The 15637-nt window shown below is 51.7% G+C and overlaps 3 protein-coding genes across 3 annotated transcripts; all 3 read left to right on the forward strand.

Moving 5' to 3' along the window:
- Positions 1 to 416: 416 nt before the first annotated feature.
- On the forward strand, positions 417 to 3648 carry PG994_010383 (peptidase M16 inactive domain-containing protein; the record flags this gene model as incomplete). The annotated part of the gene is made up of 4 exons (XM_066861792.1): positions 417 to 686; positions 747 to 1592; positions 1648 to 3283; positions 3344 to 3648. The coding sequence occupies 4 exons, from the start codon at positions 417 to 419 to the stop codon at positions 3646 to 3648; spliced, it is 3057 nt and encodes a 1018-aa protein (XP_066710902.1).
- Positions 3649 to 5293: 1645 nt separating this feature from the next.
- Positions 5294 to 10650, forward strand: PG994_010384 (ubiquitin specific peptidase 11; the record flags this gene model as incomplete). Its single annotated transcript, XM_066861793.1, has 6 exons — positions 5294 to 5999; positions 6061 to 8213; positions 8273 to 8538; positions 8603 to 8942; positions 9030 to 9774; positions 9833 to 10650. 6 exons carry the CDS (start codon positions 5294 to 5296, stop codon positions 10648 to 10650), a joined length of 5028 nt encoding a protein of 1675 aa, XP_066710903.1.
- A 1124-nt stretch (positions 10651 to 11774) lies between these two features.
- PG994_010385 (uncharacterized protein) lies at positions 11775 to 14143 on the forward strand (the record flags this gene model as incomplete). The annotated part of the gene is made up of 4 exons (XM_066861794.1): positions 11775 to 11989; positions 12041 to 12511; positions 12568 to 13305; positions 13855 to 14143. 4 exons carry the CDS (start codon positions 11775 to 11777, stop codon positions 14141 to 14143), a joined length of 1713 nt encoding a protein of 570 aa, XP_066710904.1.
- Between the last annotated feature and the right edge of the window lie 1494 nt (positions 14144 to 15637).

Below are 15637 nucleotides of genomic sequence, written 5' to 3' on the forward strand. Positions count from 1 at the left end.
CAGCTCCACAGTGACCACGAACTACTTACTCCTACTCCTCCTCATCCTACTTCCACTAGTCTACTAGTATTACTTTCGTCAAGACTCATCCCTCTCTCTCCATCTCTCTGTTTCTCATCAGTTCCGGCCGACTCTGCACTAGGCAACTCCACTACTAGCACAGACCCGACCCTACAAACTCGAGGTGTGTGGGCAGGCCGCTTCCATTCATCGAATCACCTTAGTTTTGGCTCATCTTTCGGCTTGCATGATCGGAGAGCCTATACATACGATCCTATTATTTTGATAGACCTGTTGCGCGATCCTTGGTGTGCTGAGAGACCCTTACAAGTTACGCACTCGCAACCTGTCCACCTTACCTCCCCACAAACTCATCAGGGCATTAGAGTGCGCACCAGCATTACTGGTTCTACGTCATGGCGCCCTCTATACCTTCCAAGGATGCGGTGGTGCAGGACCTTCCGATCCGGGACAAAAGCCAGCAACCTGTAGACCGGGTCACAGACCAGCTGGAGACGCCTTCACTCGATGATCGTAGTTATCGCGTTGTTCGTCTGGCTAATCAGCTGGAATGCCTCTTGGTTCATGACCCGGAAACGGACAAGGCAAGCGCAGCTTTGGATGTTAATGTGGGCAATTTCAGCGATGAGGAGGATATGCCAGGCATGGCTCACGCCGTGGAACACGTAAGTCTTGTTGTTCTGTCAAATTTTTGTCATCAACAGTTACTAACTGCCGTTGCTTAGCTCTTATTCATGGGGACGAAGAAGTATCCCGTGGAAAATGCATACAACCAGTATCTCTCGGCGCATTCAGGCCATTCCAACGCCTATACTGGTGCAACTTCCACAAACTACTTTTTCGAGGTAGGCGCAAAACCTAGCGAGGGCGAGGAAGCATCCGAGTCTCCCTTGTACGGTGCTCTGGACCGATTCGCCCAATTCTTCATTGAGCCCCTGTTCCTCTCATCGACTTTGGACCGTGAGCTGCAAGCTGTCGATTCGGAGAACAAGAAGAACCTGCAGAGTGACCAATGGCGGTTGCATCAACTCGAGAAGAGCATGTCAAACCCAAAGCACCCGTACTGCCACTTCTCCACCGGAAACTTCGAAGTGCTCAAGACAGAGCCCGAGGCACGCGGTATCGACGTGCGCGCCAAGTTCATGGAGTTCCATGGAAAGCACTACTCGGCAAACAGAATGAAGCTGTGTGTGCTCGGCCGTGAACCTCTTGACGTTCTGGAACGCTGGTCAGCAGAGCTTTTCTCCGCTGTGCCGAACAAGAATCTGCCGCAGAACCGGTGGGAAGATGAAGTGCCATTTGCGAAGGACCAATTGAAGTGGCAATGCTTTGCGAAGCCTGTTATGGACTCGAGGGAGCTTAACCTCTTCTTCCCATTCATGGACGAGGAGAAACTTTACGAGTCACAGCCAAGCCGGTACATTAGTCACTTGATTGGACACGAGGGACCTGGTAGCGTTTTCTCCTACATCAAATCGAAAGGTTGGGCCAACTCGTTAAGTGCTGGTGTGTATGCCATCTGCCCCGGCACTCCAGGTATGTTTGACTGCCAGGTTCGACTCACCAAAGATGTAAGTGCACCCCCTGACAGTATCGGTCATCCTCTAGGCTAAATCCGAACTACAGGGCTTGATGAATTACAAGGAAATCGTCAAGGTTTTCTTTCAGTACGTTGCATTGCTCCGCGAAACGCCACCGCAGCAATGGATCTTCGAGGAGCAGAAGGGCATGGCCGATGTGGACTTCAAGTTCAAGCAGAAAACACCAGCCAGCCGTTTTACAAGCAAGATTGCCGCCGTCATGCAAAAGCCATTGCCGAGAGAGTGGTTACTTAGTGGGCAGAGCCGACTCCGGAAGTTTGACGCGGACCTCATTGCAAAGGGGCTGGACTGTCTTCGGCCGGACAATTTCAGGATGACTCTGGTGTCTAGGGACTACCCTGGTGATTGGGACCAGAAGGAGAAGTGGTACGGAACCGAGTATAAGGCCGAAAAGATCCCCGAAGAGTTTCTCGCGGAGATAGCAAAGGCCGCCAGTGCTGATGCCAAAGCGCGTCTGCCTCAACTATACCTGCCGCACAAGAACCAGTTTATCCCGACCAAGCTGGAAGTCGAGAAGAAGGACGTCAAAGAACCGGCCTTGGCGCCGCGCTTGCTACGAAACGACGACGTGGCTAGAACATGGTTCAAGAAAGACGACACTTTTTGGGTGCCGAAGGCGAACCTCGTTGTTAGCTGCAAAAACCCCATTATCTTTGCCACCGCAGAGAACTCGGTCAAAGCCAAACTGTATACCGACCTCGTACGGGATGCTCTGGAGGAGTACTCATATGACGCAGACCTAGCAGGTTTGCAGTATAACGTCACTCTGGACTCCCGGGGCATGTTTGTCGAGGTGTCAGGTTATAATGACAAACTTCCAGTCTTGCTGGAGCAAGTTCTGATTACTATACGCGACCTGGAGATCCGTGATGAGCGCTTCGATATCGTAAAAGAACGTTTGTCGCGCGGCTACAAAAACTGGGAGCTTCAGCAGCCATTCACGCAGATCGGGGATTACATTTCATGGCTCACCTCTGAGCACGACTACGTCGTTAACCAGCTCGAGGCGGAGCTCCCCGGCATCACCGTTAAAGCTACCAGGGCTTTCCACAAACAACTCATCTCCCAAATGCACATCGAAGCATACGTGCACGGAAACTTGTATAAGGAGGATGCCCTAAAGCTAACCACGATGATCGAGAACACGCTGAAGCCCCGTGTGCTACCCAAGGACCAGCTGCCGATTCTGCGATCCCTGCTGTTTCCCGCCGGTGCCAACTATCTTTACAAGAAGACGCTCAAGGATCCAGCAAACGTTAACCACTGCATTGAGTACTACCTCCACATCGGCAATAAGGGTGACCGCATGGTGCGAGCGAAGACGCAGCTGCTTGACCAGATTATCCACGAACCTGCTTTTGACCAACTGCGTACCAAGGAGCAGCTAGGCTACGTTGTTTTCAGTGGTCTGCGAGGCTGCTCAACAACCTATGGTTTCCGGTTCATTATCCAGAGCGAGAGAGCTTCTGAATACTTGGAGTCACGTATTGACTCACTCCTAAACGCTCAAGCTACTGCGTTAAGCAACATGAGCGATACCGAGTTTGAGAGTCACAAGAGAGCCGTGGTAGTCAAACGTCTCGAGAAAGTGAAGAATCTCGACCAGGAGACGGGACGACACTGGACACAAATCGCCAACGAGTACTATGATTTTGAAGCAGGTATGTCTCCTTCCTTGGATACCGGGAATATAGACTTGGATAACTGACACCCCTAATTAGCGCAAGAAGATGCGGCTCATGTGAAGCGGCTTACGAAGTCCGACATGATCGACTTCTACTCAAGCCATATCCTACCGTCCTCGCCTACTAGAGCCAAGTTGGTGGTGTATCTGGTAGCACAAGGAACAAGCACCAAGACCCAGGAGGCCGCTCCTGAGAAGGAACCAGAGACTGTACCAAACAATGGAACAGTTCCCTATGTGATTGAAGACGTCAGAGAGTACAAGTCTCAACTAGTGGCCAGCTCTGGGGCACGTCCGATACGAGAGCTTTGCGAGTTTGAGGATTTTGACTCTAAACTGTGAGCCCGTACCAAGGAAACGTATATGATTGGTCACTCGCGGGTGTTCGTAGTGCCCTCATGTGGCACGCAAGGAACATGCTGCAAAGACCATCATTACGACTGGCAATGCTATTGATCTGTTTTGGTGTTCAACGGGCTTGACTTGAGTCGTTAACCTGGTGTTTTTGGGCGTCATAGAAGGGACATATGCATACCGATTAGGAGGGGAATCCGCCAGCACTGGTCGGCAGCTCAGGCAGCAGGGACTACATGCGGAAGAGATGCGAGCGATGACGTGGGCACAGAAAGACTTGGAGCAAAGCATGCCAGTAGCACGAGGCCTACGACGAGTGAAGTATAGACTGTAGTGTGCGAGTGTGATGGGGCCACCATCCACCGCTCGGAAGTCGAGATAACAAGACAACAGACCTATAAACAAGATACCAGAACATGCTCACTTCGTTGCCCGTGTTTTTAACAGTGAAGTCTAGGCTTTGTATGCTTCGTGCTCTAGAGTACCATCGCAGTACATGCAGGTGTACAGGTGCTAACCTAACAAAATATATATTGGGCTTAACAGATACCTTGCGTGAAGAAGGTTCATCTAGAGCGAGGTTCTCCCAGGCTGACAGATAGCTACGGAAGGTTCTCTCCTGAAACAAATGCCACTGCATTGTTAAAGGTGCCTGGTAAACAAACTCCTGTTCCCCCAGGTATTGCGAACCACTTCCGACATACGGAGTAGAGTCATCCGCACAAAATTGCAATATAGCTCTTCAGGTTAGCACCTACCTTATGTTTGGTTTAGCGTTCATTATAACTGGCCCAATTTTCTTATTTTTAAAAAATATTTCATTGGTAGATTTTTACTAGCCCAGATCAGATCTTGCTATTTGGGGAGACGCCTAGAATGCATCAATTATTATACTGATTAAGGGCTACATGTGTTACCTGCCTATACACAAACCAGCAATGACAAGTAGTTCTGGGCAACAGAAAAGTAAAGGGTTTGCCTGCTCTGGAAGTGCTGGGTGAGTCAGTGGATGGCTGCAGTGGGATCTGTGCCATTGCTTCCTTTTGGAAGAATAAATTGATGCGCCTACATGTATTGACATGCTTTCCAGCAATGGCCCCAAAGTTAGGGCAGCCATTCAGACGGTTGATCTGGGTTTGAACCCCAGAGGGAGGCAGCTAGGTCAAGTAAAGCCGCCTGTGCTTGCTTTCACCTGCCAAACTCCAGGGTTAGGTGGGTAGGACAGCAGCCATTGACTGATCGAATACAGTCAGTCCAGTAGTGGACGGTGGGCCTAACCTAGCAGATAACTAACTGTAGGTTACTTCATCCATGCATGGCGCCTACCACACTTGCTTGCCCCAGCCGTGTCTGATATTTGCATCCCGCCTTACCACCACGCTGCCCACCTTGGAATTCTGTTATTCAACCTTCACACTCGCTGTGCTCACCACCGACCGCCATTACCACTCTCCTTTTGTCGGCAGTTTTCACGAAGCCCTCGCCTCCCCAAATCTAGAGGGCGGTCAAAAGCACGCCTGGCACTACCAACAGCATTTAGACAACAAGTGAATCGCCTTAACCGCCGCACCCACGTCCAATACTTGTTCCCCACCATTTACACACGCCCACACACACACCGAAGTTTCTAGAGCTGCGTTCGCAGCTCGCCGCCAAAACGTCGTCTTCAAAGAAAAGGAAGATTTCCACTCGGCAATCAGCCAAAGGCGACAATCTGCAAATACGACATAGCTCACCCGACATTCCGATACCGTCGTGCGAGACCGAGATCGACCCCGACCCGAGCCTGTCCTTCACCTCGACGACACCAATACCTCCAGCAGGCAGCCGCTCGCCTGCCTACATCCGCAACGACTCAGTGCCGCCGGCCTCGAGCCTTCCTGCCCATCTGCAAACCACTTACTCAGACTACGCATCCTCGGCAGCAAGTTCGCCCTCTGGTGCTTACGCTGACCTGAGCATCCACAGCGATCGCGGGAGGGACAGTCCTCTAGGTGCTGAACCGAACTCGGCAGCCGCGACAGGGCACCTGGATCCTCGTGGATCCTCGCCCTTTGCAGTCAAACCCAGCCACCATCGGGCTATCATGGGCGGCGCTAGTGACTATCCTGATCGAGCTTCATCACCATTAAAGCGCAGGGCTTCCAGCATGGATCCGGAGGCAGACTCGGCACAGACGGGAGGGGACCAAGACGTTGAGATGGCACACGCAGATACACACAATGGACCTGAGGAGTCCCCGCAATCCCGGATACCTGCCCAGCAAGACAAAAACGCAATCGGCGAGCAGCCCAACGGGTCACAGGAACAAGGCGTCCCATCCATCACAATGACTGAAGGTATGTCGGAGCGAAATGTGAGCGGGTTCTCTATGTCTGGATCTAACATGCCCTTGCACAGCCCCTCAGCCACCCCAATCTATAGAAGGTCACATAAAATCCATCCGAGCCTTCTGCGAGGAGATGGCCACGAGACCTCTAGTAGCTGGTGAGGAAGGATATATCGTGTCCAAAAAATGGGTTACATCAGTTATTGGCGATGAACGACACGCCAAACATGGAGACGTTGCCGCCATGGATCCGAGTAACGTCAGCCCAGTAGACAACTCGGATATCATATGGGAAACCATCGAGGATCCGACCGTGGGCAAGACGGCCGATGTTATGAAGAGGTTTTTTGTCCGATTAAAGCCTGGTCTTAGCATTACCGAGCACTTCGAGATATTCCCCGCTGCTGCATGGGAACTCGTCAAGCAGTGGCCTGGACTTGTTTCCGGGCAGCTTCCCATCGTCAGAACTGCTCGAAACACTTCGGACAACGAGTACCAGCCCAATATCCAGTTTGAAGTCCATCCACCAGTCTTCACTATCCACCGTTTGTGGTCTGATTGCAGCCCAAAGCCCGTCAATCAAGTCCTAAAGGCCGATCCCGCACCTCCACCAGTGAAGCTAGCACGCAGTAGCACATGCACCTGGAAGGCTTTCTTGGCTCAGGCGAAGAACGTCACGGACATCCCGCTCAAAGACCGTGTCCAAGTATGGAGCATACCTCGAAAATTGGCCGCGGGTGCACCAGATGCTACTGCGGCCCCTACACCCCCGGCATCGCCCAGTAACATCGCCGATCCTCAAAACCCGCAGGACTCGTGGGATGCTCTTCTGGTATCCGTTACTAAGTTTACCGAGTTAGAGGACAAGAGCGACCGTCTCAAGATTGATTTCCGCGATGTCACTACGGATCAAAACTACAACGGGCATATGGATCTTGCAAAGCTAGGCTTAAACAGTGACCAGACTATTGTTCTCGATGAGCACATTGAGGGAACATTGTTCACGTTCAATTACAATGCCAAAGTAGCATCGGCTTCTACAAAGTCATCGGCTGCGCGCAGCAGTTCAACCAGTCTTGCTGTAAACCGCAATGCCAGGAGCGGACGCACAAGCCCTGCCCCAACCGCAGGACCAGTGACACGGGGACGGGCACAGAAGTCCGGTAGAACTATTGGGTGTACCGGCCTGTCTAATCTCGGCAACACGTGCTACATGAACTCTGCTCTGCAGTGTGTACGAAGCGTTGAAGAATTAACAAAGTATTTCTTGTCCCGCGAATGGGAAAAGGAGATTAACCGTGACAATGTCTTGGCACACAATGGCGATGTGGCAGCTGCATATGCTCATCTGCTACACGATATATACAAAGAACCGCCGCCAAACTCGGTTACACCTAGGCAATTCAAGAACACGATTGGTCGATATGCCCCGGCCTTCTCTGGCTACGGTCAACAGGATTCCCAGGAGTTCCTTGGTTTCCTGCTGGACGGGTTACAAGAAGATCTCAGCCGGATCAAGAAGAAGCCATATATCGAGAAGCCTGACTCTACGGACGAAATGGTCAACGACCCTGCTGCCATTCGGGAAATGGCGGAGAAAGTGTGGGATATCACCAAGAAGCGCGATGATTCTGTCATTGCTGATCTGTTCACCGGTCTGTATAAATCGACATTGGTCTGCCCTGAATGTCAAAAGGTCAGCATCACTTTTGACCCATTCAATAACTTGACTCTCCCCCTACCCATTGAGAATAAGTGGTCGCACACTCTCAAATACTTCCCTCTGAACGACAGGCCAGTCAGCATTCGTGTTGAACTCGATAAGACATCTTCGATCCAGATGTTGAAGAAGTATGTTTCTGACCGAACGGGCGCCCCGCCGGAACGGCTTCACGGTGCAGAAGAATGGAAGGGGAAGTTCTACAAGCAGTATGCCAATGGTGCAAGTGTGTCTGATGAGATTGGCCAAAATGACAATGCTTGGATTTTTGAACTGGAAGCGCCGCCGAGTAATTGGAACTCTGCTGAAAGCCAACTGCTGGAGGGTTCAACTAAGACCAGATGCTCTATGGTAGATGAGGCTGAATCACCGGGTTCAAAGGTGCTTGAAAGCATGCTGGTGCCTGTCATCCACCGGCGGCCGTATGTCTCGCGTTCATCATACGGATACCACAAATGGACATTTGCTTGTGTTCCTCATTTTATCATTGTCACACCAGACGAGGTCAGTTGCATGAACACTCACACTTGAACTAATTACTTATACTAACTTACTCGTCGCAGGCCCGCAATGAGGACATCATTCGCCGTAAAATCCTCCAGAAAGTAGCAACCTTTTCGGAGCACGACATCTTTACTGAGACGCAAGAAGAAGTTGATACTTCTGACAACACAGAGCCTGAAATGGTGACTATGAACGGGGTCGAAGGTGATCCTAGTGTCGAGACCAAGTCACAGGCCTCTAAAGTCAAGGTCACAGCACAGTCTGTTGAGGGCGAAGATGATATGGTCGATGTCACTATGCAGGATGCTGGTGCTGCCACCACCGAGTATGCTCTCCTCGCCACCAGTACTCAAGTTACAGGATGCAAGAACTGATACATTCCCCTATAGGACACCCGCTAGCTACCGTTTCAACACAACCCCGCCACCGTGGGTGGATGTCGAAAAGTACTTACAGCCTGAGCTGCAGAACATGTTCGACCTTGGCTATTGGACAGAAAATGGTCAATTACTTGCCAATGGCATGCATGGGGTTACAGAAGATAAGGACTACCCCAAGCTGTCGTCAAGAGTGGTTGACCCGACCTTGGAAGATACGCCTGACAATGCCACCAACGGCACAGCGTCGAACGAAGATAGCAGTTCCGATGAGCTATCGCGGCCAAACCTCTCCAACCAACAGACACGCATGGGCGATGAGAGCGAAGGAGAGGGGCCTGCTGTTGTTAAGGTATACCCACGACCAACACTTGATTCAGGGCATTACAGCATCATTGGAAGCCGACACAAGAAACGCAGATTACTAACGTACAATCAGGTTGTTTCACATCGACCTAAACCCGTGGCTAAGGGCCCAGGAGGACGTAAAAAGATAAAACCTCGTCAGTATGGCAAAGGCCTCAAGGGTGGAAAGGCTGGCAAGAAGAGGATGAGAGAGCAGGCGCAATGGAAGCAGCAACAGCAACAAGAGGTCGAGGTAGAACCTCAGACGCCTCCAGAAATGCCTGATTCTGAAGCCGAAGCCGGCACACTTATTCGCCTTAGGGAAGGAATCGTTGTGGACTGGAGTGAGGACGCTTACAATGCTCTCTTCGGCGAGTCACCAGCTACCTGGGAGCAATGCGTCGAAATGCCTGACCCTGCGTTAGACCGTGTTCTCGAAGCTAGGGCCCGCCGACGTAAGCATGGAATCACACTGGACAACTGCTTAGACGAGTTTGAGCGTCAAGAGGTTCTGTCAGAGAATGACATGTGGTATTGTCCCCGGTGCAAGAAGCACCAACGCGCCACCAAGAAGTTCGACCTCTGGAAGACGCCTGACATTCTAGTGGTTCACTTGAAACGCTTCAGCTCCAGTGGATTTAGAAGAGACAAGCTGGATGTCTTTGTGGACTTCCCACTCGAGGGCCTTGACCTTACCCGTCGTGTCCAGAATCTGGAAGATGGCAAAGATGAGATCTACGACCTGATCGGAGTAGACGATCACTGGGGAGGACTTGGAGGAGGCCACTACACAGCACGAGCCCGAAACTTCGTGGACAACCAGTGGTACTCTTACAATGGTACGTATTCCGACTGTCTCGGGCTATTGCCATGTTTACTAATGCATCCGATGAACAGACTCCTCCGTGAGCAGAACCTCACCGGATAAGATTGTTGAGTCGTCTGCTTATCTCTTGTTCTATCGCCGCCGTTCCGAGCTACCTCTCGGAGGACCACGGTTCAAGGAGATTATCGACAACCTGGACCACCCCGCTGCAGGAGAGGAGATGGATGAGGCGGGGGAAGGTCAGCGTCTCGGCGAGGGCTCCTCCCCAACTGGGTCGCCGAGCGCTTTCCAGGAGCAAGAAGCCGCAGCTATTCCCCAGCGTCGTCTAGGAACTGGTGGTAATGGCGGCCTAACCAACGGCACGCAAAGTGACGACGACCTCCCTTCCTTATCAAAGATAAATTTCGACAGCCAGGGAGTCCAGCCAAGCATTGAGGATGAAGGCATTGATGTGACGGACAAACCCACCCATACCTCATTAGCTTCGGACTGGAACTTTGATTCGTTACTCACTGCTGAGTCAATGAAGCCGGGCCACGACAGTGGTGTGCCAGGTAGTCCGGCCGATTCAATGGCAACCAATGAGGCTCAGCATGACTCCTCGGGTGATGAGCGGCTTCACAGTTCTCGCAATACCTTCAGCCCCGAGACTGACATGGACATCCCAGGTGCCAGTCACTATGAGCTTGGGCCGTCTACGGAAGGCGAACCTCCAGCTTACACCGAGTTGCCCCCGCCAGATTCCCGCGCAGAGCTTGATCGGGACGACATGAACCGCATGTGGGACGGCAAGCAAAATGTACTCAATGTCCCAGCGCCAGGTGATCAACACTCGGAGGAGGCTGCAGAGATTCACCTCGACGAAGACGACAAAAACAAGATGGACTAGTTATCCAACAGCGCCACTGTCACTTCCGGAACTGTGACCCCTAATAGTCGATGGGGGCATTAGCCCACCCCCGTCCGCTATCTGTGGGCGAAACTTACCATAGTCTGGAAGTGTATCGGGGCCATCTGCCTTCTTTGTCTTAGATTACCGGACAGCTTGCATACCCCGTCGAAAATCAAGACGGGCGATGGATTCCACCGTTCCGTGATGGTCCATAGAGGATTAGTGGTCCCGATAGAAGAAAAGGGGTGATGAGTAATGAAAAAGAAATGGGTAGGCAAGCAGAGGCAGCATTACGTTTGATGTTTATGAAAGCATGTTTAGAGCTAGATGAGAGACGACGGTCTTGCATGGTACCACGGACGAGAAGAAGATATGAACTAGACAATGCATTTGGCACGAGGTTACGGTTACCTGCCCAAAGTAGCGATTATTCAGGGACACTGGCCGGGATGCTGCTCTAGACAGTGCGTATATAAGGGGGGTTGTCTGTCGGTTTCTTGCCATCAGCGCTTCGGGGGACTTTGCCGTGCAAGGCAAGGGTTTCAAGATGTCCTTCTGAGATATTGTTCACAACCAACCGTATTCTCAGCGATCTGCATTTACGTCCCGCGCCGTGTGTTGTTGCTTGTGAGTTGTGTGGGGGGTTCGAAACTAGATGGGTGAGGCTCCCGGTGCTGGGCAAAGTGACGGCTGATGCTTGCCTCTCGAGGCATTTTCTGTCACATGGAGGTTGACTTTGGGGTTACACAACTACGCCCGAGGACCATTGCAAGACCAGCGACAGGCTGGGAGAATCGGGCTTGGATCCCCAACCCTCTCCCTATTCCAAGGCGGAAGTGCATGGCTTGCGTGGCTTGCATGGCCCAATCAGCTGAAGCAATCTAACTGGAAAAACCAGACCAACTTTTACCGCTACAGGGACGAAAGCCAATGAACGTGCCAAGATTATCGTTGCAGTCATGCCACGGGACGCGGCAGATGGTGTTCGTTTAGCCATTTACTATAGAAGCAACGAGTCAAGGCCAGTCCTCTAGATTTCATAATACTCATGCTGCCATCTTTCGGTCAAAATTTTATCAGTTACCACCCTTTGCAGTGTTTTCCTCCCGCTTCGCATCAAGATGGCGGCGAATGCCACCGTCGATGCGGACAACTTCGCCAACAACGCCTTTACCAACTTAGCCCCTCTCCTCACCCTCTTCGGCGATGAAGTCACCAAGCAGTTCCTCGCTACTTCCATGGGTCTCCCCGATGCCGTGTTGCTCGGCATTGCCCCTATAGGGATCATGACAATCATCGTGTCTGCTATTCGTGTCGGGAGGTCACGCCTGATGAAGTCGATCATTGGACGGTGAGTACTTGGTCTATAAACACTCTCTATTTGCAGTAAAACCCAGACTGAAGCTCTCATGGCCACAGGGCTCGAGACTCCCGATGACGAGGAAAAGGAGATTCTCTCCTCCACTTCGGCCAACGTCCGTGAGATTTGGATCGGGAACCGTGTTGTCAGGCAGACTGGAGCATCAAAGTCAACGGCATTCATATTTAATCAGAATTGGCATACCCCGTTCCAGGAGTGGTATCCGAATTGGAAAATGCGGTCACTGGACAAATACTTCGAAGAACGACCTGACCAGATAGACCCCTTGATTACCCCCAAGCCGACACTACGCGGCCGTGCTGACATTGTATCACCAAACATCACCCTCAACGTGCAAGGTGCCATCCCGGACATGTGGGTGGTCGCCGGGTTTGCGATCATTGGGCTTTCGCTCCAAGCTTTAGTAATGGCGATCATCGCCATCGTTGCATACAAATGGAAATTGCTGAGGAGCGGGAAAGTCGTTGCCAATTACGGGTATCCTACCTAGGCTGCCGTATATTAGCTATCAACCTGGGCACCGGCATATGCAGATGGGCCATAGGAAACAGCACCCGGAGGGTCTTCTTCCAGCCTCGTACTGCAGGGGGCGGTGAACCAGCCAGCATTGTTCTGCTTCAGGAAGCGATGACAGAGCAAAATATTCCGGCATACGCTATTAGGCTCATCGAACCCAACGTTGGCTACATACTTTCAAGACGTTCGCCCCCTTCGAGCCGAGCTCGAGACATCATAGTCATGATCGGAGCTGCCCTCGCTCTAGGTGGCTTTGTGTGTCAGAATATCGGCACGAGTGAATTACAATATTCTGCCGGTCTTGCACAGCTCGGACTGACGCTGGTCATGACGCTCCTGAGAGCTTGGCTTCGGTCGAAAGTTGGAGATCCGCCAAATGAAATCCAAGAACTCCACCGTGGCTTTGGTGCTTGCGATCTCGCAACCAAGCTCACAGAATACGAGTGCTACATGCCCTTCATACATTTAAACGGCACGGATCATAGTAGGTATCACTGGACTATGAAATCGGAGGTTCGCCGTTTATTCGAGCAACGGGGAGAGGAGAGCCAACATCAACATCAACATCAGCATCAAACGGTAATCACTCATCTTCTCCAGATCCACGCCAAGTTAGCCTACCACGAATCTGACGCACTACAAGCTGCCCAGGTGGCAGAGAGCTGCTATAAAGCGATGAAGGAGATTATGCAAACCATCTTTCAGTGCGAAAGCGGCATGGCCCGATCAAAAGTTCAAATGCTGAACCCGTTAACGTACGTGATGCTCTCTTCGCGTAATGCCGCCAAGAATACGGTGAGATCCATCACTCCAATTCAACTACCCGCCGGCGGCCAAGACCAAGAATCAATCCAACTATTGCAATCCATTATTAGCCTCACTCGCTATGCGTGTAGGGAGAGATACAGCAGGTATATGTCGCAGATAGAAAGGATCGTTGGGTATCGTGTTGATGGCGATAGGGACATATACCTCGAGTTCCTTCGGGCCTGGCTGGCATCTCCATTTGTTTCCTATAAAAATCATGCATCCACGCTGGGTAAATCTCCTCGATTGGGTGAGAATCATGCACAGTTCGTGCCTTCCGATACTTTTTGGAAACGTCCAACCTTCGGGTTTCCGTTTTGTTTCTGGTCCCATCCTCGAACAGAAGGAGGATGGCTACACCCGCGACCGCCATGGCACGACGGACTAACAGCCGTGTAAGTCTGACCTGATCTTTCACAGACGAGTTCCAAGGACAGCATATCTCACCACGTATTGCTCTTCTCTGTCTTGCTAATTTTCTGATGAACAAACTGCAGGCCCGAGCCGCCATGTACACCAGGGTATGAGCTGGTGATGGAAGACGATACTCTTGCTTCACCCACAGACCCAGATCGTGCCACAAAGGCTTTGTCTAGACACGTCGTGTTAGAGCTGATGTCATCGTTCTTCCTTGCCGCCACCACACAATTCAAGACGGAATTCATCGTGTTTATGAAGGATGACCCAGGCTACGAAGTGCGACACCTTGGCAAACATCCTCGTGAAGCTCGGCGTCTTCCGCTCGGTGGAGGAGGGACGGGTCGCCGTCGTCCCGGCCCTAGTTAGCCGCGGTATGTTGTTCCACTGGCCCCGTGGATACGAGGCTGAGACGGGCAACGACCAGAGTTCGTGGGACGGCCAAGAGGTGTGGTTGAATTCGCCGCCCCGAGCGTTTCTTACGGAGAGCCCACTCGAGAGGAGGATGCTAAGCATGCAAATGCCCACAAGCCAAGCTTCGTCGACTCGTGTCGGTCCTAGCTAATTAGCTTGCACCTTTGTTCACTCATATGCGGCTTAAGCGTTCGTGATGAGAAATAGGGGTTGGTCTGAAGGTTCTGCACATTGATGCCCAGCCAGAATAGGCTCGAAGTATGTAAACTGCTCGACTGACTCATCAAGGGCGAAGGAGTATATGCAGGCCAACAGGGGCTGACTAACCCGTTGATTACTTTGCATGCCCGGGGACTAAACCGTTGGTCATTCGTGTCGGGAAAGTTAATCATCCTGATATTTTCTTTCTCTTTCCCCTGTCCCCCAGACCAGACACGGGAAGTCACATACGAAAATTCCACGTGGGACAGTGGGACGGTGGGACGGTGGGAAGCTAGGCGACCGAGCTGGACGGCAGGCTACACATTTACTTCCGTATGCAGACCTACAGCTACCGGCGAGGCCGTGGCCCAAGAGATGGGACGAACAAACGAGCTGCCCTCACAGGGCAATACGTGTCTATTCCCGGCGCTGCTGCGCGTGCGTGATAGGGCTGGCTGGCAACGGTCAGATAAGGTTCGGTCTCCAAGGTAAGAACAGACCAGCCAGAGTGTGCTACTACATAACATTGAATTCTTGCTTGTGTGTTGCTTTTGACGATTGGGGTCGTGGCTGGAAGAGGCAGCTACTCGATACGCATGCCGTGTGTACTCACTCGACCGCGTTGCTCACAGCTCAACCAACGAGACCCATGTATGGGAAGTATGGAGTTTTGCGTTCCACTACATCCAATATCCGGATCGGTGTATCTCTCTCTTTCTGAGTAATGCTACCACGTCGGTGCGGATGGTCGTCTTGCGTTCCTAATAAATGTGCATATTACTAGTTGGTACAATGCCATTATTCAGCGATGATTTTCGAGTTTATTCTTGCCGTCAACGCTCGAGATGAGTTGCTTTAAGCTTATTCCACTCTTCCATTTACGGCTCTGAAACCGATTATTCTTGCTTGAGATGGATACCAAATCCTAAGCTACGAAGGATCTGGGGTATGTGCAATTTTTCCCGAGGAGCGCAACACGTCCATATCTGGCTGTTTCAGCCTGGCCCGGATCGACGATAATTTATGTAGTATTGGTGCCGCGCCGTTCGTTTGCTGGCAGCGATTGATTTGGCTGGGGGAGAGCTCCTGCATCTTTAACCGCAGCACGAGTCAGTCGGGGGCATGGCCCATTGGGCCAAGAAAAAAAAGGGAGTGTCGCAAGCAGCAGGGTCCCGTCAGGGCGGACGTGATGTGGAGAGGTCGGATGTGTCGCCGAGGTAATACCTGGCCCTAAAAGTGAATGCCCAA

The sequence above is a fragment of the Apiospora phragmitis genome (genome assembly GCF_038363925.1).
Source record: "Apiospora phragmitis strain CBS 135458 chromosome Unknown utg000010l:1.0-9815664.0:1.0-9183399.0, whole genome shotgun sequence".
Classification (NCBI taxonomy): domain Eukaryota; kingdom Fungi; phylum Ascomycota; class Sordariomycetes; order Amphisphaeriales; family Apiosporaceae; genus Apiospora; species Apiospora phragmitis.